Source organism: Sparus aurata, chromosome 8 (assembly GCF_900880675.1).
Source record: "Sparus aurata chromosome 8, fSpaAur1.1, whole genome shotgun sequence".
Taxonomy (NCBI): Eukaryota; Metazoa; Chordata; class Actinopteri; order Spariformes; family Sparidae; genus Sparus; species Sparus aurata.
In genome coordinates this window covers 23,362,130-23,390,054 of record NC_044194.1, presented here as the reverse complement: position 1 = coordinate 23,390,054, position 27,925 = coordinate 23,362,130, and the positions used below count along the sequence as shown (strand labels likewise).

Sequence of the window (27,925 nt, the reverse complement as noted above, 5' to 3'; positions counted from 1 at the left end):
TTGCATTCTAAGTTTTGTATGGAACATTGTCACAGGTGTAGGATTGGGGAGGATCAGACCCTCTTAAAGACCCTTCGCTTCTGTTACTGAGTCTTGTAACAAGTTCACCACTGGGAGCAGACACTTCAATTTGATTTCTCTTTCTCTTTCTCTCTGTAGTCAATCTTTCATTTTTTCATAGTATTACTGTAAGCCTTTTGACTATGTGATACCTTCTACACTGCTTTTGAAAAAATGTGCACATCTTCAAAAAAAAAGTTACGGTAAGTATTCACACTCACTTTCCAACTTTCATTCCACCTTTTATTTCCTCATACAGTTTCCTTAAAATAAGAACAGACATTAAAAACAAGTCTAAGTAAAAGTGAAATGATATTCTTTTACCAATGTAAACAAAAAATGTCTGTTAGAATATACAAATGATTTAAGTCGTAGTAAGTACTGAAATCTCTCTAATGTCCAATAAATTTGTCTAATCAGGCCAGGTTGTACTGACTTAATAACAGAGGTAAGTGTCTTCAGGAGGGTCTGATGACAATTTTCCATTCAAACTGATTTTTCTTACAGTTCACGTGTCAGTAGAAAGAATGAACTTTTCTGAAATATTTGTAGCTATGAATAAACTGAGCATGGTGACCAAAACGTATTAGAAGGTATTTGTTTGACACAAGGAGGTCTGGCGTTCACAGTTTCAAAGTTGTCTTATATCACACATTTATCCAGACCTTAAGATGAGCTTTAAAATCTCCGGCGCTCTGTTGACTGAAACTAGTAGAGAACTCCTTCAATATGCTATGTAGCATCTGGCTAATTTGTGAAAGTAGTTCCAAAATATTAAAAAAGATGAAGGAAACAATACAACATTTAGGCCTATACCAGTTCATGAGTTATAACACCGCTCTTGTTTTCCAGTGGACATATTGACTCATCACAGGTGTTACTAATAACATTAACAATGGCTGTGATCCGTTCACTTGTCCCATTAAGTCATGACAATATGACCACGAGTCGGCATGAACAATACCAGGACACTGAAACTAAAACAGTTGAATTGAAATCAGCTGTCATTCTTTTGATTATTTACACCTGTGCGTTCTGTACTGTGACATGTAAACATGTGCTCTGTGGAAAGAGCCAAATGAACAACAGGAAAAATAGATTTGAATGGAAAATTATCAAAGGGTGAGGATTAGGGAGGGTTAGACCCTCCTAAAGTCCTTTCCACCTGTTATAACGAGTTCAACACAGGTAGCTGTTGTTATACACCTGAAAAATTTAGCATAGCATCAGAAGAAAAACAGGAAAATGATTATGTAAACAGAAAAATAAACTGAAACAATAAATTTGCTAAAGATGATAACCTAAAGAAAATGTTCATTAGTAGTAATAGTAGAAGTACTAAGAATTTGGTTGTGGAATTAGAAGCTGCAGTTGAAATACTAAAAAGTGTTCAAAAAAGACCATTTAAAATGTATTGTTTCCCACACGATGAAAATTATTTCTGTGTCACAGGCAGGAGGACGGAGGAGAGAGGAGGCACAAAACAGAGGAAGGGGAAGACTTGAGACTTAAGGTGGCTCAAGAAAGTGTGTGCCGTGTATTGACTGTGCATTACCACCAGGTGGCAGCTCACAAACACAGTGAAGAGATTGATGAGCCAGTGACAGGTGAACCTGCCCAGTGCTGCTGACTGAACCAGTTCGCCCAAAATGAATAAATCATATGTTTGTTTTGCAGCCTATTATCCTCTTAATGAGATCAATTAACAATAAGAGTCTTGGATTTACACACCTTCAGATCAGTAACGACATTTAACCGTGGCTAATCTGTCAAGTTAGTCTTAAAAGAAGTCCTCGTTCGAGTGTAGGGTCAAAGGTCACACTAACCAAGTGTGAAAACACTAACATGCAAATGTGAAACAGTGATATCACCCAGTGTGTGTGTGTGTTCAGTTAATCCTCCTGTGTGTCCATGTGCTGTAATCCACCTGTGTGTGTGTGTGTGTGTGTGTGTTTGTGTGTTTGTGTGTGCGTGCGTGTATGCGTGTGTCACCTGATGTCAGCATGTAAGGGGGAGAGAAGTGTGATAGACATAACATCAGGTTTCTAGAGTGTTCAGTCTTAGCTCTTCATTTTCACATTTTCTCTTGAAGTCTGTGTAGACCCGGTCTGTGTATTCCTGGTGTGTGTAGACCCGGTCTGTGTATTCCTGGTGTGTGTACACCCGGTCTGTGTATTCCTGGTGTGTGTACACCCGGTCTGTGTATTCCTGGTGAATAGACCTGGCCGTGTAGACGTGATGTGTTTCTCTCAGCAGGAGGAGCTGCAGCAGCAGTCTCTCTGGCGCTCACTGAAGCCACAGATTGTCTAATTAGATTAAGCGAGGCTTTCCTCAGATAATCATTTAGCCAGCTCCTGTTTTTTCCTCCGATGGAGCGCCGCTTGTGACTGTGTGCTTGCTGAAGGTCAAACAGAATTTCTGGAAAACTGACTGGTTTTAAAAGTAAATTGTGGTCTTGGAGCAGGTGTGCAGGACTGCCAGCTGAGGAGCCGTGGCCGGGTTATGGGCTGTTTCTGGAGCTGTGAGTGTGACGCTGCTCAGAGTAATCGGACTGCCACTAATACCTGCTGCTGCTGCTAACAGGAGGCGATGGGGGAAGTTTCTGTAAGTAAAGCCTTTCTTCTACTGCTACTGTGTAGTGACAATAATGTTTAACCAGAAATTACTGGTTCTGAATATATATACATATATATGTTTTTCAATAAAAGCTTGTTATGTTATGAGGGCTGGCTGCTGAGTTATTCAGCTCTTTCACACAGCTATAGCTTTTGTAGTTGCATGTGCGGCTGTGATGATTTGTTCATTAGTAACTGGTCAGCAGATTTTATCCAGTAAAAATTGAAACAGTCTTGTTGCATGCTAAGGTTGGACCTTTTGTGTTGCAAACTGAATCTCTTTGTGTGCTGGTTGGAATCACTCGTGAGGCTCTAGCTTTGCACAGTTCAGCAAAGCTTTATTCACAGTCATGTCTTGTGTTCAGCCTGTTCACCCCTCATTTCGCTCTCTTCTTCAGCCTTAAACAGGCTGCTTCTCTCTTGCTTAGATTAAGCCTCGGCTGACTGATTGACACAGATTACAGTTGAAGGCACAGAGGTCACAACCTGTGAAGAACAAATATAAAGGCTTCGGTTCACACACCAGCGGGCACAACACTTAACGCCACACACAAATATCTATCCAGACACCATCTGTGCCAAGTGAATCAACAGTTAAAATGTACCTATTAATGTCAGTTAGCTGGTAACACTTATAAAGTACCCTGCTGCCCAGGAAAAGGAGAGTAATTTTTTGTTGTTAAGTTTATTTTTGCCTCTCTGATTTAGTGCTGCAGAGCTGGTGTTGGTTCTTGGACCACGATGGGTCAGATATGGATATGGCATAGTTTTTTATTTACACATGACACATCTTTCTATCACTCTGACTGTTTCTGGAAGAATTCAAAATTCTTCAGTTCAATTCAGCAAAAGCTCATTAAGCAATGTTAAATTCTAATTTTAAAAAATCACTCATGTCAAACTCAATTTCTTCAGTAACTAGTTGCTGAAGGGTCTGGATGATATTTGAATATTACAAATATTTTCACTGATTTATATCTTGATAATTCTTATTGTTCTTTAAATAAATGATTAAAAGCTAACTGCGGTAAAAAAAAAAAGGGTTTGCATTTTTATGTTATGATCCACATGCTACTTCAAAACCACAATCCATAAATATGTAGCTTACCAATGTACTAAATTTCTCTTACTTCATTGCTCCTCACAGTTTTGCCAGAAAAAGTCTAATTTAAACATGTTGTGTCACAAAAATAACAAAAGCAGTCTTTAAATGTAATTGTAGGGTAGAAAACTCCACATTCCCACAAAAAATGCCAAGGACGTGACCTCTGTGTCCACTCTCGCTGTGTGTGGTGATATTTCTAAATTTTCCCCTATAGTTAATTATTTGTTGTCCCATCAAACCTCTGAAATAACCTGTCTTCCCACTTACAGTCACACAGTCCCCGTCAGGCCAGATCTGCAACTCCGGCCGACCACTGAGTCTGTGTTTTTTGGGAAGGCCTCTGTTGAGTCCCAGAGGAAGAAGACATGGCCAACAACTCTTTTCGTGGGTCCAAACATGGCCGACGTGGCGAGGCCAACCATGAGGTGGAGTTCAGCTGCTCGCTACAGGAGCTGCGCTCCCTCATGGAGCTGAGGGGAGCAGAGTCAGTCACTAGGATCCAGGAGTGTTACGGAGATGTTAATGGACTGTGTGCCAGACTGAGGACGTCACCTGTCGAAGGTAAATACGCTTAAAAACTCTGGCTCAGTGTTTCTAAAACAACACGGCTGACTGCCAGTGTGAGTATCACGGCAACAGAAATATGAAACTGAACTGTAGTTCAACCACAGGCAGTGTGACGCTCCACCCTTAATACAGTTTGGTGTTTTATGTCAGAGCCATTCTGCTGTGAAATTATGTTTTAGGCCACTTCACAGTGACTCACTGACCCCTCCCCCTGGAGCGGGCACCATTAAACCAACAGAGGACATATTTGGTTCAGTTTGACTTGAGGGGCTGTTGACTGTCAGATGGTCAACGTCGACTGTGACCTGCGGCCTCTGTTGACCCTCCTCTGCTGCCTGTCAGCTCCAGGACAATGTGAGACAAACACAGCATGTTCCACTCTATAAATACCGCATTTGAATTAAATTCAAATGGAGGATTTGCACAGCGAGGATGAGATGATATACCTCGTGTCTGAGACAGTTATAGTGAAGCGGTGAAGATTGCGTGAGAGGGCTTTAGAGACAGAAGTCATTTAACACTGTCTTGGGATTGTTCAACAACATTGTCTTGAGAGGAAATGGCTGAGGATGCTGTAAGAAAATCACAGTGTGTGTCTTAAACCAGGGATGCATTGATCATTGAATCAGTCGGTGGTATTGGTGGTGATAGTGACCTTATTAAGCGGATCGGCTATCAGCCAGATATAATCATAAGTATAGCATTTTTTCATCAGTCCCATTTTAAAATCCATTGTTTCTGCCAACAGTTGTATTTACTTTATCACACTAAAACAACACTAACTCATCACTTCTGCACATTTTCACAACCATACGTTACTACAGCAAACTTAATACTGTGTAAAAAAATTTTCTTTGAAAGTTAGGTAAATCCAATTGTTTCTCACTCTTGTATTTCATTCACTGCATGGATGCTCTGAGACTTCTCTTCTCAGCACCTGAGAGCCCATTTACACCAAAATACCAACAACAATACAAGCATGGTGTTGCCTATGTAAATGACCTTCCACCCGTATTTCAAAGCCAGGAAAAATACCGAAACTGTCCATACACTGATTGTGCCCTGAACATAGGGCCTTAATTGTGTCACTGTCACTGAAATGTTAATGTCCCCTTTTACAATCTGTCTGCAAACCTTCTCCCCAGCCGTCTTTAAGTACTTTTATCCACAGTCACCTTTCCGATAAAGGTAAAACTTACAAAGCAATCCTTAGAAAGCCACCACGATAATAATGCTAAATGTTGTGGTGGCAGTGCTGCTCATGTAAAGATGACTCAGTGACCTCTGCTGAAGCCTGGAGGGTGTGTCCTCTGTGCTCTCATGCAGAGGATGACCGGAGGAGTTCTGCATTTTACTTTCCATGCTAAACATATAGTCCATGACCCGACTCTGACTACAGGTTTAGACAGAACGTTGAGCTGCTCCTTTAGTGACCATCCAGCTGTTTGTATCTGTTAGCCCTTTTATTACATCCACCAAGGAGGGAATGTTTTGGCCCTGATCGGTCTGTTGGTTGCTTGGTAGGTTGGTTGGTTTGTTAGTAGGATTACACAACAACCCACTGAACGGATTTCCATGAGGCACGGATGGAGCATGGGCCTCGGCCCAGAATAGACTACATTAACTTTTGGTATGGATCCAGATAAAGGAATTATTTCTCACTCTTCACTTCTTCAACATTGTGAGAGGCTGTGTTTATTGACATTTTCATTAGTTTCTCAGGTTACAATGCATGCATATTGATGAAACAAATCAGTCTCTATAGCCAAACCTTACTGTTTCGACATTGCGCTGCTATGATGTGTCCCAGAAGGACCTACTGGCGGTGGATTCAGTGTATCTCAGCAGACTTAATGTTCCTTGGTGGACTCAGTGTGCCTCATCCGTCTGCCCTTTGACATTTTCCTCCTCATCATTATTTCATTCAGTCTTTCCATCTTGCACACGCTCAGTAAACACCTTCAGCATATCATCTCCCGCTGTCAGAGATGTAAAATGTCAGCAGCAGCTTGAAATCGGTGGAAAATCCATCACACTTCTTTGCGTGTCTCTGTGGTGACAGCTGGGTGGCAGGGCCATTAACTTTCAGTGTGACTCCACTCACCTGAAAGCACAGAGCATGCTCAGTGCTCAGCTCACTGAGTTTCATTTTCAGATGACAGAAAGAGTTAAAAGTGTGTTCAGACCGACTGAGTCAGCTGCAGAAGTGCAGCAGCTGCAGTGTGTCCGGTGGGATCCGAGCATGCCTCGACATGTTCTGTTCCACAGAGGAAACCAGTCTGCTCTCTGCTCCCACGCCACGCCACACCACTGCAGAGACACAAACACCATGTGTCACACTTCCATTTTCCGAAGTCAGGTTCAAATGATCGAATTTAACACTTTAAGTTGTTCAAATCAGTTTTAATACTAACCGTGTAGCCTCATCCTGCAGCAAGTTGTAATCACAGCCTGCTCTGCCTCTCTGAGTGTCAAGCTTCTGTTACTCACTGTAGAGCTAAGTTAATGTATGGCACTTGCACGCACAATAATGACTAAAAGGGGCTCCGTGGAACTTCTTTCATATGCTGGAGACCGGACATTTAATTATGTTAGCAGACTCCATTTCTAAACTAACATTAGCTACTGTCGCTCTCTGTTGGCGAGGCACAGAGAGGCACAAAGACAAAGCAAATCGTCTACAGGCTTGTATAGGCAACCGAGAGAGATGGGAAAGGTCTAGTCTTTCGTGTCACTCTACAATCCACTCACATATGGTAAATAAAACAGTGATTAATACATGTAAATTGCTAAAACGTACGGCCTCTTTAATACTTCTTTGGTATTAAATCCAAAAGGGTTCATCACATTACATCAAAGCTGTTTGGGCGTCATGAGTTAGAGCTGCTTGAGTTAGAGAGGGAAGCAACATTCTGGTTTGACTGATTGTAAACCTACCATAATTTCTCTCATTGCTTTGTTGACTACCATTTCGAAGTCTAAAGTTTAGCATTAAATGACTTTGATATATTCTATTTTCATTTGCATGGTAGCTTGAGATATGAACTTAATTGCAGTTGGAGTTGAACTTATACGTTCATGGTTCCATTGTGGGCTCGGACTAATAACTGAATGGACTCTTTCTCTCTCTTTCTTGTCTCTGCACTGTAGAATGTAGTTGGGGGGAAATCATCGTTATTTTAATCAGATGAGAAAGATCTTCACTGACTGATTTGCTCATGCCTAAACAAACCAAATAAACAAACTATCTTTGTTTTCCCGTTTGAACAAAACGAATAAACAAACTGACCTTAAAAGACAACACTAGTTCATACTTTTTTACTTTGTTTATATTTGGCAGACCCTGCCACCTTTCTAGCTTCAAACGGAGTTCTGGGGACTTTGTTTTCCTCTGAGAACAGCTTGTTTATTCAGTTATTGAAAAAAAGATATTTCTATTATTATTGCAAATATATACTACATAGTGCCCATTTAACCCGAGCTGCTCCAGTGGAGCTGCTCAGAGGTGATCAGAGTGTTCCTGAAAAGGACAGCATAGAAATGCCTTGAAGTTCATGATGTTGCCTCATTATACTTCTTTAATATATAGATATGTGACTATTCAGATTATCACCAGCGAGCTAGAGCACACACTGCTATAAAACCCAACATGTTTATGAGACAGATCAAATCAGTAAATGTTAATGGCACAGTGGGATGTTATATTCTTATTTTGTAACACAGGCATTGAGGCTAGCAGAAAGAAATGTTGTCGACATACTTGCCTAAAATATAGCCTGACAGATGTGGGATCTTTGGTTTGCTTTCTCCCCTAGTATTTAAATAAACGTCTATATGTTTGAGCAAAGAAAATTAAAGCATAAAAAAGTAGGGTGTTTGGGGTTCAATACAGTTCAGTATAATTAGGTTATCCAACTCCAGTCCATCCTGCAAGTGATGAGAGTTTAATAAATGTGAATTGGTTAGGATTGAGCATAATCTTGGATCAACAGATGTTGGCTTACATATGAACTTGGCCATGTCACTGATGTTGTCTCTGTGTATTCCTGTTGCAGGTTTAGATGGAAACTCGGAGGACATCGACAGAAGACAAGAGGTGTTTGGACAGAACCTCATTCCTCCTAAAAAGCCAAAAACCTTTGTGCAGTTAGTGTGGGAAGCCCTGCAGGATGTCACGCTCATCATCCTGGAGGTGGCAGCCATCATTTCACTAGGCCTTTCTTTCTATAGACCGCCGGGTGCTGAGAGACAGAGTGAGTTTATCTTTTGATTTCTTTCTTTATAAGTTACAACCCTGATTCCCCAAAACATTCTGTACAACACAAAATAAACACATTTCAATCAATTGCTAACCTACTATGACAAAATGTTTTACCTCATCAGGTTATTTGATTGATTGTAAATATCTGCTTATTCTGGGTTAGGGTTTTTTTTAATTTGATGGCAGCAACATACTGCAAACTTCAAGTTGGGACAGAAGCGACCAAAGACTTCAAAAGTTGTTGAATGCTCCAAAGACACTTGTTCGAAACAGACATTTATTCATTTTTGAATATACTCAGTATTATCAATCATGCTTTCCATCAAAACTTCTAACCTAGAGTATGATAAATACTCTATTATCCTTATCTTCAGCTGCCTCAGATGTATAAGCCTAAAGGTCAAGTCACAGGTTTGTTAGACTCAAGTATCTGTGCCTTTAGTATCATGTGACATGATTATCAGTGGTGATGTGAAAACATCAGATTTACACACAATCAGAGGAAGATGTGTGTCCTGGTCAGAGCTCAGCTAAACTCTACAGGAGACATGCTTTTTTAGCTTAATTGTTTTGGACTCACATGTCACAGCTTCATTTCTGATTGTCAGTGTCAGCAGAGTCCAGCCTGCGGCATAGTTCATACACTTTACTGATAAACCACACAACTATATTGAAATAAATGTTTCAATAGTACCAAATTAAAAAGTAACAAGCACGGTCTTTGTTTCTCTCTCTCTCTCTCTTTTGTCTGTGACATGACGTGTAAATGTTGGTATCATTAAAGTAGCTTCTTTTTACAATAGACAGGTCAGTTCACCAAAGCCAGGCGGCATCTGACTTCTGGTGTTGGGGGGGGGGGGCAGTCCTGATAACACCCTGACAAGTCCTGCTGGGTTTAGTGTTGCATGTTTTATGGTAACCTGTAGGTTTGGTAAGACTGTGCTGTTGTATATGTTCAGACTGTGGCAGGGCAGCTGGTGGTGTAGAGGACGAGGGTGAGGCGGAGGCTGGATGGATTGAAGGTGCAGCCATCCTGCTGTCTGTGGTGTGTGTGGTCCTTGTGACGGCCTTCAATGACTGGAGCAAAGAGAAGCAGTTCCGTGGCCTCCAGAGCCGCATCGAGCAGGAGCAGAAGTTCACCGTGGTACGAGGGGGCCAGGTGATACAAATCAAAGTGTCAGAGATCGTCGTAGGAGACATCGCACAAGTCAAATATGGTGAGAGAGCAAATGCTTGCACTTGTACAAGTTTACCCTGAGTGATGACTAGGGCATGACATCAAACAGTACTTTTTATGGCCAGAAATGTAGTGCCAGGGTAATTTTAAAAAATCAGTTGACATCAGATATTTGTTCAGGTACATAATATTTGATTTGATAGTTTGTGATTTCAACCAGATTATCATTTTTTGTCCTCAAAGAATTGAAAAACTCCATATGAACAGCTGTGAAAGTCCTTAGATCTGCATTCAAAATTCACAAACTAAAAATACTCATTATGCAATAGTGGCTCCTCTAATCAAATGATATTCATATTATGATTATTGATGTTCATCGCGTGTTAATAATTTAACTGTTGCAACTTGTAAAGATTACATTATACAGTTTTATAGTTCTGGGGAGCTTAAAGAGAATGTGTCTAACAATTTGAAGCAATTTAGCTTTTTTATTTGACAAATGTGAGCAGATTGTAACGTGACGTGAAAAATGAGACCTTCCACAGCTCCCTCAGTTGCCCAGTCGAAAGGCTTTGACTTTATGCGCTGTCTCGAGTACCTCATCTCTGTGTCACTCTCCGCTCCACTAACAGAGAGCAACAGTAGCTAACGTTACTTTAGGAATGGAGTCTGCTAATATAAACCAAACACAGAATGTCCACAGAGCCCCTTTAAACAATAGATATATATTGTTATTGTTCATAGTAGCTGATTTGTGTTTATAATCAGAATTGATTATCTGAATCCAGAAGTATAAAAAAGGCATCAAAACGAAATACTCTAGTACAATACGTACCTAAAGATTTGAATGAAGTACAGTACTTACTACTTACTAAATGTACTTCACTGCAATCCACCACTACTTAAGAAAAACTGAATAGCAATGATTCCCTTGTTTTTCTTGATTACCCACAGAGCTCACCGTCAAAAGATCAGTGGGAGTTTTTAACAAAGTCTTATTTTAAGGAATTATTTTAGTTTTGTTATAGTGACCAGAAGCAATTTTCTTTTTGGGGACAATTAAATATTAAGGTAAAAAAAATTATGAAAGAGAATATATCTAATTTCTTTTTCTTTTTTTTTTGTGTCTGTTTGGGTCAACAGTTCATAGTTTAGCGATTAATAATCATGAGAAAACAAAACTTGGAGGTATTTCTCCCTTTTTCACTGCTGAATTATTGTAATTTTCCTTTTCTTTACTCATCATGTGACGGACAGACAGTGTGATGATGATGTCACACAACGACCTGATGAGCGTGAGCGGTTGTTACAGTGTACCTGTGTGTGTCGATTTGTACCAGGTGACCTCCTCCCGGCTGATGGCGTCCTGATTCAGGGTAACGATCTGAAGATTGACGAGAGCTCTCTGACCGGAGAGTCGGACCACGTCAAGAAGAGTCTCGACAAAGACCTCATGTTGCTATCAGGTGCTTCACTCTGCTCCACTCACCTCAAATTACAGCCAAGTTCAGTCTGACCCGAGCTGTCATTGTCAGCCGTTACCATCCAGTTTGTGCTGCTGATTTTTCACTATTAAATAGTGCATCTCTCTGTTTTTCACACCTAGGGACCTAAACTCTTCCTTCACTGAAATAACACAACTTTAATCAACAAAAGATACTGCAGAAATTGCAATATTTTTATGTTGACTCAGTGTGGAAAAAGACACAAAGACAAAGTTAGTATTTTAGGGAAAGTCACCTCAGTGATAGTAATGTGTGCCTCTAGAAAAAACACCAATTGTAAGTGACTGCCGGTTGATGATTGTTTCGTTGGTCTGTTTTCTGTAGAACGTACAATCCTAAGACATCGTCTTTCAGCTTCTTCCAATCAACATTGGCAGTCAGATAACCAATTTAGTGTCAAAGACAAGAAGCAGAGGCAGTTTTATTGAATAATGCCCATACACGGCATCCTCTATCCTTAGAGCCTCAGTGGAAAGGAGAGAGAGACAGAAAAGTTACTCAGCTTCCAGGAAGGACAGAGATGCGAAACCTGTAGTGTGTACCTTTCAACATTTACATGGTAACAATACACTCATATCAAAACTGTCGGTGTGCCGTGGCAGATCATTGGTAGATCGCCCCCTCGTACAGAGACCTTGGCCTTGTCGCAGCCGCCCAGGGTTCCAATCTAACCTGTTGGCCACTGTTTCCTGTGGCATTATTCAGCTGTTTCATTCAAAAAAGACTATACACATACAAAGCATGAAACAACAATTAGTACTATTTTGAACAGATTGACAGGCAGACAAGAAAACAAAAAAATAATAATGTCAGTTCATTTAAACATCCATTTTGCAAAGAGAGTCAAAGGAGTTCTGATTTACTCGTTTATTTTGTGGGCCTATCCTCGAGGAGGTCTACATACTTGAGAAACAAATCACAACAAGCTGTTCCAGGGAGATGTGGCTAATTTCCGTGTTTTTTCACAGCTTTAGTCTTTGGTTAGGTTAGTATCATGTGATCCCTCCTCATCTACAGTACCATGTTCGATAACTCTGTATATTTCGATTTCTCAGGTACTCATGTGATGGAAGGCTCCGGCAAGATGGTGGTGACCGCTGTAGGTGTGAACTCTCAGACTGGAATCATCTTCACGCTGCTCGGTGCCGGTGAGGACGCTGATAGTGACGAGGAGAAGGCTGAAAAAGAGAAGAGGAAGAAGGAGAAGGAGAGGAAGAAAGAGGAGCGGAAAAAGAAAGAGAAGAAGGACAAGAAAAGTAAGTTGAGAGTAGACATAACAGCACTGAGACGCACAAACACATTCAGTGACCGTAAGTGTAGAACCATGTAAAGGATTAATATCCAGGAGCAGATTTTTCGTGATTTGTTCATAATATATCTAAGGTTTTTGGCTCTTTTAATGTTTAATACAAGTTTTGTATGACTGACTAATAGCTGTTGTTTCATGTTTTTCCTTTGCAGGCAAAAAGGATGACAAAGCTAGGAAAGGTGAGCAGCTTCAGTACTGTGAGTTATCGTACATGACTCTGAGTGGATGTGAAGGTTGTTGAGTGGCAGCATTTTATTCACAGCTGTACTGGTCTCTGTAGAACAGTGAGGGGTGTGAACCTTGAAGCTAATCTTCTAGCCCTGGCACGCCCTGTCTTATAAAACCACTTTCTACCTCAAGAGCTGTAGCAATGATGTATTTTTGCAAGCTAACCTAGAAGTTAGAATCACCTTTGTTCCCTCAATGAAATGCCTATGGGAATTTTAAATTGGATTTTGGGATATCGCCGAAAATAATCTCAGTGTCAAATTTATGATACTTACATGTTTTGTTCAGCAAGATTATCTTCATATATGGGCGGCAACTTTGTGATTTTCGAAGCGTAAATTGAATTGCTAGAAGTAAGGGCGCATTCACATTAGGCAATCTGTACCGTGCCCAAGCACGTTTGATCCCCAAATTCCAGTTTGTTTGACTAGGGTGAGCACTTCATACCGTGTTCATATACGGTACACTTCCTTGGTCCTGGCACGGTTGCAAAACATATGCTTAGGCATGGTACGGTTGCTCATACATGAGCACAAGCAGGAGCACAAGCACAGGTTCACAATGTGGACGTGAAGTGTGATCATAAGTATTACACCGCCTTGCATAATCTAGAAATCCAGGAATGTGAGAGGACCATCTATGACCATCCTGATATCAGATATGCCATGTTTGCTGTTCAACATGTGATGCATCACAATAAATCAACAGAAGAATCTCATATGGTTTGCAAGAGGTGGTTGTGATCAGCCTGGTCAAAGATCATGCAGGAGACCAGGGGTCAGTCAGAATCTTGGCTCCACTTGGGTTCAATCATGCTCAATCATGGTCCCAGGCAGGTCCTCCTGGTCCCTTCGTTCCCACATGGTTCAGTGTATGTCCCTGTGGTCTGATCAGCAGCAGCAGGTGCCCCTGACTCTGTTGGTGGTGATTAGGACCAAGCAGATTATCGGCCTTAAGCTCGGCAGCTGCTTTTTTCTCCTGCCTGCTGCTGCTGCCTGCCTGTCCACTAATAACCTCATTACTGAGCTGGGATCAGCACGCTCACACACAGAAACAAACACACACACACACCTGCAGATACCCGCTCTATCTGTCAAAGAGCTACCGAGTCAGCTGAGTCTGTTTGTAGTGCCGTTAATTCTGCGGCCATTCGGAGGGAACAGAGGTAGCGTAGTCTGGTTGGTTAGTTGTTTGTAAGTCTGCTCTGATTCTGTAGAAGTTAATCAACACAGCACAGTAAACCCAGACCTGGATTAGACAAACACCACCCACCTACCGACTGATAATGAGTCCAGCACTAATGTTGCTGATAGAAATTACAAAGTGATTTTTGTCTCGGACTTGTTGCTGCACCTGCACATCACCAAAAACAACAATATTGCTTTCCTTGCTTATTATCAAGGTTAATCAATAACTTTTTCAACTCATCCAAGTTGCTTCATGTGGATTGCAAGTAACAATTACAACCTAATACCATCTAACATATTACAGCACCATCAACACGAAGCAATTATTTCAATCAATTTTTTACCTGTCGACTAATTGAAGAAGTCATTCACTGTTGGAAAAATAGCTCTTGCCATAGTTCATGCAGAATTAATGCATAAATATATCAAAAGTGGTTTGATATGACCAGCGGAAACAGGGGGAAAGGGGAGTGGTGTTCACTCTTGTTGTAGAAGGCCTACAACAACCAGAGAGCACTCTCTAATAACCAGCCCCGCTGATGGTTGACGTGCTGAGAGTTGGTTTTGCCTCTGAGTCAATGGGTTGGTTCATATTTGATCTACACAGCCTTTTTAAACAGTTTGATCAGAGTTTTCAGCCTCCATTTTCACAATATGGCGTGCACCTCCTGTTCATGATCTGTCTCTATTACAGCTAAAGAGTACATTGAATTGTATTCTGAAAGCATTTTATATGATAAATAGGCAGTGTAGTAGCATAATCTTGGTTTATAGTTGTAATTAGTTGTATACTGCCCAGATTAGACAGTTTGATCAGAGTTAATTGAGATGCCACTCACCCATTCTGGGAGAGAGAAGGTGGGCAGGCCTCTCTCTCGATCCAACTGTCCTCTGCATGTGTGTGTGTGTGCGTGTGGGTTCTGGCATAAAGAAATGCTGAAGTACAATCTGTAGTTGATACAACATCTTGAAAATCCGCCACATGATGCATTTTGGATTGAAAAGTGTGTGGGGCTCTGGGTGTGGGCAAAATAGATAGAAGTTTGACATCAGTCATTTGTATATACTTCAACATTTTAGTGATTCAAAGCTGGTTAAAAGTGTCCTGTTTGAGACTGAGACATCATTCAAAATCTGGCTTTTATTTCAGAATCTGTGGTAGGCCTATATGAAATAAATTGGCCCGACTGAACTTGCAGTATCAGTTTTGAAGGTTGAATGTTTTACTGACTTCCTGTGTCCTCTGTAGGAAAAAAGAAGGAGGGAGGCACTGTGGAGATGCAGCCGCTCAACGAGGACGATGAACCAGACAAGAAGAAACAAAAGCTTCCCAAAAAGGAGAAGTCTGTCCTCCAGGGGAAGCTGACCAAATTGGCTGTGCAGATCGGCAAAGCAGGTACGAACAGAGAATAAGATTCAACTATTGTTTTTTCTTGTTTGTTTTTTTTGTTGTTTTTTGTGCCTTCTTTGATATAAAGCTGCGCTATGTAGTTTTGCACACAAAATTTTAATCCGAAGAGGAATTAACAAAATACAGAAACAAACTCACCTCAAAGGAAAATTTCATACTGTTTTACTTTGTTTATATTTGGCGGACCCTGCCACATTCTCTAGCTTCAAACAGTGTTCTTGGGGTATTTGTTTTCCTCTGAGAACAGCTTGTTTATTCAATCTTGGAAAAAAATAACATTTCTGAGTTTGTATTATTACCTTATTTATATTGTAAATAGAAAAATGTTGAGTTTAGATTTATTCTCTAAAATGACAACGTGCTCTTTAATTACTGAGACAACTAAATAATTTAGTATTTTACTCAAAGTGTAAGATTTAAGGAGAGCTCAGAGTTTCATATTTATGTAAGGATGAAAAACCACCAGTCTAAATGTTGCTGCACTCCGCTTCACTCTTATTGTGAATGTGAAGCTGCTACATATGGTAGACACAAGGGATTAATTGAGTCAGAGCCACAAACGTGTTGTCCTGTTATTCACCTACACCATATTCAGTGCTTCCTTGGGTCAGGTCTCCTTGTGGTGCAATACTGAGTACTTCATGATATGAGCTGAACACGCCAGAGCCATTATCTATAAATCATAACCTTCCTAACTGTCCATGATTCTTGAGTGGTTAATTTCAGTCCTACTTTCAGGACCAGGAGTCTTAGATTTTTATCACCTGTGCTGATAAGTTCGGGAGTTGCAGAGTGTGAGGAGAGATGTTCGTGGACACAAACTTTTTCACTGATCTTGTGCAGGTTGGAAAAGAGAGCATTGTGTTCTGTTGAGAACAAGAAGAAGAAAAAAATCATACAATACATACTGATACTCTGCATTTAAACTATCCCGAGTGAGGAAGGGGCATGGGTTAACCCTGGGGCATGCGGACCAACACCAGATCTTTGCCAGTGTTCAAGGGCACTGACCCCCATGAATCAACCTAATGTGCCTGCTTTGTTTGTGGGGGTAACCGGAGTACCCAGAGGAAACCCGCTGAAGAACGGGGCAAACATGCAAACTCTCAACCAGAAAGGCCCTGTTCCTGGAGTCTCCTGCTTTTTAGGGGAAAATGCAGTTTTCCAGGAGCCATAAATGCATCTTTATGTTTATATACCACCATAACAGAAGCAAGGGGGGGCATTTTTTGGGCTAACTTCTAGCAAACTAACATGCTAACTTCATGGATTTTTTTGACATAATGTCAAACGTCTCCTTTTGTCGATATGTAGTGTTATTTTTTTTATTCTTTATACTAAAATTCCTACATATTGCACCCTTAAGGATACAAATATTAGTACAAATCACATCTGTCATAAAACTACAACACAGCGTCATATTCTCTATAGTGTCTGACAGCTGGGTAAAACAATGACATCTCATTCCAGTATAGGGCTGTTCTCTGGTTTCAGTCTCAGGTTAGCCTGGCCCAGAATACTCTTCACTGGTCCTCACTGACACATTATCTCTTGTACCTTGTGATCAGGGTTATAGATGAACTAAACTCTCTGTTGATCTTTCCGTTTGTGTCTTCAGGTCTATTCATGTCGGCTCTCGTCGTCCTCATCCTCATCATTCGCTTCCTGATCGATACCTTCTGGATTCAGGGGGTTCCGTGGACCAGCGAGTGTACGCCGATCTACGTGCAGTTCTTGGTCAAGTTCTTCATCATCGGTGTGACGGTGCTGGTGGTGGCCGTGCCTGAAGGTCTCCCTCTGGCTGTCACCATCTCCCTGGCCTATTCAGTCAAGGTATGTCTGTGTAAAGCATTATATAACCTGTCCCATTGAGTATATACAGACAGATTAGGCCCTTTTGACACTTTTCATTCCATATATGTCTTTAGTCAAAACAAACTACACAGACTCAAACACTGCTCTCCTCTTTTTTCAGAAAATGATGAAGGACAATAACCTGGTCCGCCACCTGGACGCCTGTGAGACGATGGGCAACGCCACGGCCATCTGCTCCGACAAGACGGGCACGCTCACAATGAATCGGATGACAGTGGTGCAGGCCCACATTGCAGGGCGCTACTACAAAAAGGTGCCAGAGCCGGACCTGATTCCTGCCAAGATCCTTGACCTCCTCGTCCAGGGCATCGGGGTCAACTGCGCCTACACCACCAAGATTATGGTGAGCTGTAAAAATATCTGTCCATTCAGGAGGCTCTGTGAGTTAAGCGTTTGGACTAGAGAGCAGGTTGGTTTGGAGAGGTGCCACAGCAGCTCAGGACTCATCTGATCACTGCCTCCCGGATCCACTGCACAGATCAGAGCACACGGGAGACAAACAGGTTTAACCACGAGAGTTAAAAAGAACCAGCAAGTGTTATTAGAATTTTTTCTGTCACTCTCATTTTCATGATCAGGTGTAGCTGCAAGTTGCACCGTCAGGGTCAGAGCAGATTGAGAGCATTTGGGTGTTTTCTTTTAAAAAAAAAAAAATGTATCAGGGCTAACCACTATTATGTAGATCTACTTTCAGAAGCACTGGATGTAGCTTATGACCTTCAGCAAAGACACCTGACTACATTTGTATTATGGTTGGAGCAAAGATGCAGAGGAGTTGAGAAACTGAAATAATGAAAAGATTTTGACTGTAAGCCAAAATGTTTTCAAAGCTGTAATCTTGATTGTGACGGCGCCACCTGCAGGTTGTTGTTACATGTTATGTTCCTGAGTTGTGTACAGAAATTGCAACCCACCTGCATTTAAGTCTTCTGCAAAAACAATAACAAAACAAAAACATGTTCTCTGGCTAGACCCCGCATTAGAGTGACATTTTCTAGATTGATTGATGAATTGTCCGGTATAACAGTGGCTCCTGACCCAATGAACGTGCGGCATCATGAGATGATTAACAAAATGGGTTAGAAAGATAACACATGCTGCTACACAAAATGTTTAGTGTACTTTTTTCTCAAATATTTGCATTTTTTTTTAAGTCCTCATGACTTTTCTACTGAAACTATGTGAGAAGTTCTATCTATCTTTGGTCAAACCTCTGACAGCTCATAGACATGAATGGTTGACAGTGAGCATTGTCTGGCTATAAAGGGTCGCTAGCTGAAAAGGTTTGACACCAGTGGTCTGTAAAATGTCAGAGGACAGTGAAAATGCCCATCGCACTTTCTAAAAGCCAAAGAGGACGTCATCAAATGTCTCGCTTTGTCTGGCCAACAATCCAAGACCCAAAGATATTCAGGTTACTGTCACACATGACAAAGGTGGCAAACGCAGGGCAAAGATAATATTTGTTAAAGGGCTTAAATGATTAAAAGATTGTCAGCTGCAGTCACTAATTAATTTTTCCTGGTAGTTGCATAGTAATTGAGAAATCGTTTCAGCTCTATTTTGAAATCTGATCCAGGAAGTACAGTTTGAATAACATATCCACGAGTCCAGTGCACAAAGGTTTAACTTATTTTAACTCACAAAAGTTATCACAAAGTTTACGTTTATCCTACCTCTTCCTAAGCACGACTTTAATAACATGCAAATATATTTTGAAATAAGTTTTCAGACAATTTCCATTAATTATTGTCTATATCCAACTCAACTATTTTCTCCCACCACCAGTCACATCAGCGGACTGACTGTGCTGTGTATTATTAAACCCATGGAGCTGTCCGTGGTGCTGAAGTAGCAAACACAGTCACTTCTCAATGCTATATAGAGATCTGAGGTGATGCCCCTTCCGGTGGACTGCGTGGGACCTTATTTTGAAACAAAACAAAACAAACGCAAAAGCAGTTACTATAAATTAAAATCAGCAAGGCAGAAAACAATGAGTGCAGTTGTACAGCTGTTTAAAATGTGACTTAAAGGAAGGTGGTGATTTGATGGGATCCACTCAAAAACTGTTGTGCCAACAAAATGATCCCCACGCCTTTAATCTAATTTGAACAGGGTCCTGTCTGAGGCTGTGGGCGGGCTGTTTAGGAAAAAGTAACCCTGAAATATAACATGAAACTTTGTAAAGTAAACCTTTTACTTTACATCAAAACCAGTAAAGTAAAAGAACTCTAAGTATGCCTGACGCTGGACAAGCAGGCAGAAAGCCGACAGTGACACAGTGATAGTTAGTGGTCTGGTTGGAAGTGCACTGAAGATGAACTTTTTGTCATTCAACCTTAAACACCGTTATAGCTGCTGTTTGTTTTGAGATTAATTCTTACACCATGTAAAGTGCTAGTTTGTCGTTATAAACTTTAGGTCTAACTGTGCCTTCACATCTTCTCCGCAGCCTCCAGAGAAGGAGGGCGGGCTGGCTCGCCAGGTGGGGAACAAGACTGAATGTGCCTTACTGGGACTCTCCCTCGACCTGCACAGAGACTACCAGACCGTCCGCAACGAATACCCAGAGGAGAGACTGTTCAAGGTCTACACCTTCAACTCTGTGAGGAAGTCCATGAGCACCGTGCTGAGGAACCATGATGGCAGCTACCGAATGTTCAGCAAGGGGGCCTCTGAGATCCTGCTCAGGAAGTAGGTTCACCGCTGCTGCTCACACAGCTCTGTGCTCAGTTACATGATGATCACATGACATTTGTCTGTGGTTCCAGGTGCTGTAAGATCCTGCTGGCCAGCGGCGAGGCCAAAGTCTTCAAACCTCGGGACCGGGAAGATCTGGTCAAGAACGTGATTGAGCCGATGGCAGGCGAGGGCCTAAGGACAATCTGCCTCGCCTACAGAGACTTCCCTGCCTCTGAAGGAGAGCCTGAGTGGGACAACGAGGCACACATCCTCACTGGCCTCACCTGCATCGGCGTCGTCGGCATTGAGGACCCTGTTCGACCTGAGGTACCTCATCCCTGTGTTTACAATCACAGTCAAGATACACACAGTACGAGTCACTACTCACTGGACCTCTGAAGAGCTCCTTAAACACTGGCAGTCCATTCTTATATCAAGAGTGTGACTTCCCGAGGCTTTCTGTCTTGAAAAAAAATTATAGCCTACATTTTATTCAAGCACCTCAGAGAGACCAAATCAGTCTGACTCTTCTCTGTTCTGGTATTTAGGAGAGCCCCAGAGGTGTCTAACCATTTTAGGAGCCACAGGAGAGATTTCACACAATGCCGCATGATAAAAAGCATTTTAAAGGGAATGATTTTAATAAAAATACATTTTTGACGTCTCTGCAGTGCAGAATGTAACGAGACCACAAACTGAGGTCCTCAAATCCTGAAAGCAACAGGACAAATGTTCTGTCACACGGCAAGGAAAGTTTTTGGTCACTTTTACAGCCCCGCGGAAAATGTGCAGATTCATCTCCTCAAACCTCAGCGTTTAGTTAACCTAGTAAAACAATCTGCAGCCCGCGGAGTTTTAAATTAATGCTGCATTTTAAGTATTACATTCAAGATCCTGCACTGATTCAAACTGTGCGAGTGCCCTGGCAGCCAAACTGTTGTCTGACAGTCGTCAGTTTTTCTTCTTCTTTTCATCATATTGTTTCTTTATTTCTTCAGTTTTCTGTCATCTGTCCAGAGCACTTTGTTTACCTCAACATGTGTCACCGTTTTTGTTTCCTCTGGTGTTCTCCTCTCCTCAGGTACCAGACGCCATCAGAAAGTGCCAGCGGGCCGGGATCACTGTGCGCATGGTGACCGGAGACAACATCAACACTGCCCGGGCCATCGCCATCAAATGTGGCATCCTGCAACCTGGAGACGACTTCCTGTGCATGGAGGGGAAAGAGTTCAACAGGCGAATCCACAACGAGCTCGGAGAGGTGAGAAGAACACAGACTGTTCCAAAAAAGAAAGCAGTGTCCCTCCTCAAGACTCAATCACACACTTTAGATCAATCTGATAAACAGAGGAAATGTTTGTATGCAGCTGAAACTCTTCTCTCTTTCTCTGCAGATTGAGCAGGAGCGCATTGATAAGATTTGGCCAAAGCTGAGAGTCCTCGCCCGATCGTCTCCAACGGACAAACACACTCTGGTCAAAGGTTAGACACACTTTAACCACGTCATAGAGAGTGGTAGTGAGACATGCTAATGAGAATGTATTTAAACAGCAACGTTTAAACTCATGTGCTTTACATGCTTGTAAACATTTAAATGAATCAAAGAATCAAAGAAAATGCGAGCATGTGTTGAAATTTAGAGGCAACCATGGTTAATGTTTTGAGGTGCACATTCTAACCTACGTCGTTATCTATGTGTCTGTGTGTTGTCATCTCAGGCATCATCGACAGCACTGTGTTGGAGCAGAGGCAGGTTGTCGCGGTAACTGGAGATGGAACAAACGACGGCCCCGCCCTCAAGAAAGCGGACGTCGGTTTCGCCATGGTAACGATCATCGCCAGTGCCATCAAAGTGCTGCTTCTATAGCCGGGTTCAGACTACACGACATAATGTTTGATAAGATGGTCGTTGTGTCAGATGAGGCGATTTCTGAACTAATCACAATATTAGTTTACAATAACTTAAGAACCCTGCGTCATGTAGCTTACATGATTTCATGTTCTTTTTGGAAGTGGAAAAATTAATGTGTGATGCTTTCATATAATAACAAACTTGATATTACTGATATTAGGAAACCTCTTAGTCCACAGATTAAAGAAAACAGCTTGAGTTTATCCAGAATTTGGTTTAAAAAGATGCCAGCAAAGCAACACAGTGCATTAGATAATCACATTAGAAAAGTCAGACAGGTCGGTACACCATGTTTAACTATATATCTTTAAATGTAACAGCTGTGGCTGAAAACAATATTAGAAATAAACTAATTTGCCAATTTCACAAGCGAAATTTGCTACCCTGAAGTAACTGCTGTTGTAGTGCAACATCACAGTGATTCGTTGTGTAGAGTCAGAGCTTCTTGCTGTGACCTGTCTGAGAGACATGACAGACCACACGTTGTTCCCTGACCAATCATAGCTTGTTGTCTATGTGCGTAGTTTGGGGGACAGTGCAAAGAAACAATGACAGTGTGTATGATTCTGAATGTCATGTGTTTGGCAAAGCATAGAAAAAAAGAAAAGGAGATGTTGACCTTTTTCCTCTGTTTCAAGGCGACAACAATGTTACTCTTTCACTTCGCCATGTTCACGGTTGTGCACAGAGGAGCATTTTGAGCTTTTGTTGGCCAATGTTTAAAACACATCATTTAACCCAATAAAAATTCTAACAGGCTAGTTTTTTTGTCTGGCTTGTGAGGCATCCCAGGTCTATTGTCATCCATTGACAGACGTTACATCTGGATAAAACGATCTCCAGTCGTTCCATTTGACTTTCCCGACCTGTTGCTCTATGATTGCCTGATCGGGCAATAATCATGCTCACTACATGTAGTCTGGACCCAGCATGAGACGGTTTTGGTTAACAGTAATCAGTGTGTTTATAAATCACTAAAAATAGTCATCAGTACACACAGTAAATGGTATCGATCTTTATGAATGGATCTTTATGAGCAGATAAATAACAGGTTCAGAGGAGTCTTTAACCAACTGCAGATCAGCCCTGGTCTAAAGGCTCACGGCCAGGTTCTAGTGTGAGGTTTGTGTGAGGAAACCTACACAACGTGTTTCTGCAGGGCATCGCAGGGACGGACGTGGCGAAGGAGGCGTCTGACATCATCCTGACAGACGATAACTTCAGCAGCATCGTGAAGGCTGTGATGTGGGGCAGGAACGTCTACGATAGCATCTCCAAATTCCTGCAGTTCCAGCTCACTGTCAATGTGGTCGCTGTCATTGTGGCCTTCACCGGAGCCTGCATCACCCAGGTCAGAGCCATCTGACACCTCTGCTGCCTACATAGGGGTGAAAATAAAAATAAATAAAGAAACATTTGACAGGAAAATAGGCCAGTCCAACTGACAGTGGTGGAGGTGATTCATCCCCTCCAAACAGGACATCAGCTGGTACCTGGCTTAGAGATTTTATCATTGAATGGACAATTCAAACAGGATTTAGATTTTTCTGTTTTTTAGACACGTTAAAGATATAACAAGTAACCTTTCCATATATATTTTTACATTGGGTTCTTCCATTACTGCAAATGTTCCTGACAATGTTCAAACCCAGAGAGGTGTGTTTGATTTGGTCTCCTGTCACTAAAACTTCTGGTTTTACAAGATGTTGCGTCAGAGAGTCAGTAAGCGTTACAGAACGTAACGTGAATATAACTTACAGTACCTCGTCTTTGAACATTTCTCCCTGAGTCACTTCAGATAGACTTTCATCAGCAATGGTGGTTGTTTATTAGTGAAGATGACAACCACATAATCAAACTGTGACTATGGTTTACTTTTATTTGATTGAGAGACCTCTAGTAGTAGAAACGACAAACTGTGGGTTTATTTAGATGGGAAAGGTTTATCACTCACTTACAGTTTTGCAACAGTTGTGTGAGTGTTGAACTGTAAGGTTAATGGTAAGGCTTTAAGTTTCTCTTACAGTAAAATAGAGACTGCAAATGACTGAATCGATACTACTACAGTACGTTTATGTACTGTAGCATTCACCAACACAGTCACACAACAATAGTGATTATTCAAGTTGCTGGCATGTCCTTTCAGAACAAAATTGTGGTTCAGTGTCGTCGTGTCCACAAAGTTATCCAGACTTTAAACATTAGAAATCTCTTTTTCAAGATTGTCCAGGCTGAAAGTTGGCAGCAGAGACTCTGAAAACTGAAAACAAACAAAATAATTGATACCAAAAATAGTCATGCAATCAGTATAACCTCTAAAAGTCAGACTTTCTGACTTTCAAACGCTGAATTCAGTTTAATCAAATCAAGTGTCAAAAATGTATCAGTCCAGATTGGTTGGGTTTGAGGTCTGGGTTGGGTCTTTGTCAACAGACGCTGACTGTATATGTGTGTGTTTTCAGGACTCTCCTCTGAAAGCTGTGCAGATGTTGTGGGTCAACCTCATTATGGACACATTCGCTTCGCTGGCTCTCGCCACTGAGCCGCCAACCGAGGCACTGCTGCTCAGGAACCCGTACGGCCGCAAGAAACCGCTAATTTCCCGAACCATGATGAAGAACATCCTGGGACACGGTGTCTACCAGCTGACCACAATCTTCACCCTGCTCTTTGTTGGTTTGTCAACACACCACGACTTTTGTTTAAAGCAGATTGTGCGTTTGAGTTTAGAGCCACAAATCCACATTATTCTCCGTCTTAGCTGTCCATTGAGATGCAGATGGGGATTTTCAAATATCATGTTTCCATTCAGAACTTACAGAAAAGCACTTATACAGGGAAGGGAAGGTCTCTGACAATAAACCATATATACATCTGTTCCCTGCCACAGGTGAGAAGATATTTGATATTGACAGCGGCAGAGACGCACCCCTCCACGCCCCGCCCTCCGAGCACTACACCATCGTCTTCAACACGTTTGTCCTGATGCAGATCTTTAACGAGCTCAACGCTCGCAAGATCCACGGCGAGAGGAACGTCTTTGAGGGCGTCTTCAACAACCCCATCTTCTGCTCCATCGTCTTTGGAACCCTCCTCATACAGGTAATCTGCGAGGAATAAGGCAGTCGTTGCACCTGGTCAGGTTCATGATGCAAAGTGATTAAAAAATGACCTGTATGACGACATCTCGCTTTCCTCCTGTAGATCGTCATCGTCCAGTTTGGCGGTAAACCGTTCAGCTGTGTGAGACTGAGCCCCGAGCAGTGGCTGTGGTGTCTCTTCTTCGGCATCGGCAGCCTCCTGTGGGGACAGGTTAGATGCTTTGCTTATTCTTGAGAGTAGATAGTAACATCAGTCTTTTATCCAAACCGCATTCATTCAAATATAGTCACGGTGTCTGTCTGCTCTTGTTTAATTGCCAGTGCTGCAAACGTAACACCTGCATGGACATGTTACTGATTAGGGGTGTACTATTTATGTCTGTCTTCCTCTCAGCTGGTGTCCAGCGTCCCTACCAGCTGGCTGAGGTTCCTGAAGACAGCGGGTCACGGCACGCAGCAGGAGGAGATCCCTGAGGAGGAGCTGGAGGAGATGAAGGACCTGGATGAGATCGACCACGCTGAGATGGAGCTGAGGAGGGGCCACGTGCTCTGGTGCCGCGGCCTCAATCGCATCCAGACGCAGGTATGTTTTCACCTTCAAATTCAAGTTTCACCTGGGTCATATTGGGTTGTTACAACTTTGGGATCACAATATGATTATGTTCTATAGTCAGAACAGACACAGTTGAGATTTTTCCTTTTGTCCACAACACGCTGGTCTTCCATTAAACCTCAAACTGTGTTCCCTTGTCTTTCAGATTCGTGTGGTCAATGCTTTCAGAGACAGCGTGTCTCCGTACGAAGGTCTTGAGACGCCCGAGTCCCGCAGCTCCATACACAACTTCATGAATCACCCTGAGTTCCGCATCGAGGACTCGGAACCTCAGATACCCCTGATTGATGAGGTAGAGGGCGAGGACGAAGCCCCCACCAAACGCAACTCCATCATCATCCCTCCTCCACTCACCGGACTGTCCAACTTGCAGCCTCTCCCGTCCTCACCCAACCAGAACAACAACGCCATGGACCGCGTCGGCCCGCTTCATAAAGACGGCTCTAGGGGCTCCGGGTTTATCCCACCCAACTCAGCAGGGCTGCCACCATGTCCGGGGAGCCCCCTGCACAGTCTGGAGACCTCCCTTTGAAGCTCCATTCTCATGACCTGACCACTTCCTGTTACGATGGTCTGTTCGTACGTTTGTGGTTCTTCTAAGAGCCAAAGAATGAAAAAACATTTTAAAAACAGACTCATGTGATTGGTTCTCGTCAGGACTTCAACCGCTGTTTTTTAGAATCCAGGAAGCAGAGGTGTTTTGTTTGTGTTTGTGTACAAACAGACTGTTGTTTCCTTTTTTGACTTAGTAGACATGAACTCTACAGTTGTTGTTTAGGAGAAAAGTGTTTGTGAGGTGATCGACCAATAATCAGTTTCTGATCTGTAAATAATCATGTTGATGTTCAGATGTAGTCAGAGCTCATTTTGATCTGCAGTTTGTGAGCAAACAAGCAGATGGTGACGAGCTCTTAGTTTTGTGTCGAAGTTTAACTTTAAGGATCTGTGACTGAAATGATTAGAGTCAGTCACTTTTAAGGAGGGGGGATGTTTATTCTTACAGAAAAGTGTGTTTGTAGACAGAAAAGTATATGTCTTATGTTGGATTTTACGAAAGTAATTAAAAGTTAAAAACAATTTCCAGAGCTTGTGACGCAGCTTGATCAATTGCACTGATGGTTGAGGCAAAGCTGTCCTAAAAATGTATCAGTGGCACTAAGGGGTGGTGATCAGAACAGCTGCATTAATAAATCGAGAGGCTTTACTAAAGTGAGGATCTGATAAATGTATCTGTTAAATATGAACCAAATGAAGTATATAGGATAAAAGTCCTTATTTGATCGCACAAAGGTTGTTTATTTGTTCAGTCCTCAGTCGAGGAATGGAGGGGAAAGACTGACAGGCCTTTAAGTAACAAAACAAGTTTTTCCTTCCAAAAGAGTGTAAAAAATAACAAGTACCTTCAGAGCCAACATGGACAGCAAAGACCAAGTCAGAGAGGTGTTGGATGAGAGAAACACATTGACAGCAGAGTATCAGGTACACTGAAAGCCAAAACTATATCTCAGATTTTTGGAAAACAAAGTAGAAATAAAGTTTTGAACACAAGAAAAAGTTGACACTGTAATATGAAAAACATTATTTATGGTTTTCAAAGAAAAAGGCTTTATATAAAAAGTATTACTGAGAGTGAAGTCGTCTAATAACATTGTTTTAATCACAATTTTAACATTTTGACAACCTTTTTTTTACAGGAATAACAAGATCCAATATTTTCAGAATAAAGTAGCAATTTTTAGGGCAGAGTTTTAGCAGAAAATTGTTTAAAATTACAAACAATGAAGTTGAAATTTTATGGAATTGTTTTTATCTTATATAGAATAGGATAGAAAATAAATTAAGTAATTTCGCTATCCCTCAAATGTATCTTTACCTTTGTTTTCTGTGTGTTTTGTCTCTTTTCTAATTAATAAAGTACTTAAAATATGAGTGTAAGGAGGTGGAGGGAAATTCTGTAACATTGCCTGCACAAAAGCATACAAAAAGAACAAATACATTTAATAAAAAGTGAAAAGGCAACCAGATGAAGATGTTGATAAAAAAAAAGTTCCACAATGCTGAACACCTGTGCTGCTAAATAATCCAATAAAACAACTTGTGTTTGATGGTTCTAAAAATAGTTGTTGGAAAATTACTTTAACTGGTTTGTTTTCTGGCTGAATGAGGATCAACAGTTGTCTGGCCCAGTTCAACAGTCATTAAGGAAAGTTTCCTCTCATTATCTTAATTAATTTTCCTCTTGAAGGTGAACACACCTGTACTGCACCTTTGCCACACTGATGATGGTGGATGCTGAGTAACAGGTAAGAACAGC

The 27,925-nt window shown here is 41.6% G+C and overlaps 1 protein-coding gene across 1 annotated transcript; it reads left to right on the top strand.

Moving 5' to 3' along the window:
- The first annotated feature begins 1,394 nt into the window (after positions 1 to 1,394).
- LOC115586094 (plasma membrane calcium-transporting ATPase 1-like) lies at positions 1,395 to 27,721 on the top strand. Its single transcript, XM_030424856.1, has 22 exons — positions 1,395 to 1,667; positions 2,525 to 2,664; positions 4,050 to 4,341; positions 8,403 to 8,600; positions 9,568 to 9,825; positions 11,126 to 11,251; positions 12,346 to 12,546; positions 12,752 to 12,778; positions 15,264 to 15,410; positions 17,044 to 17,258; positions 17,401 to 17,643; positions 19,756 to 19,997; positions 20,075 to 20,312; positions 21,067 to 21,246; positions 21,380 to 21,467; positions 21,704 to 21,810; positions 23,057 to 23,248; positions 24,360 to 24,573; positions 24,788 to 24,999; positions 25,102 to 25,209; positions 25,393 to 25,581; positions 25,757 to 27,721. Exons 3-22 carry the CDS (start codon positions 4,146 to 4,148, stop codon positions 26,141 to 26,143), a joined length of 3,768 nt encoding a protein of 1,255 aa, XP_030280716.1. The 5' UTR covers positions 1,395 to 1,667; positions 2,525 to 2,664; positions 4,050 to 4,145; the 3' UTR covers positions 26,144 to 27,721.
- The last annotated feature ends 204 nt before the right edge of the window (positions 27,722 to 27,925 follow it).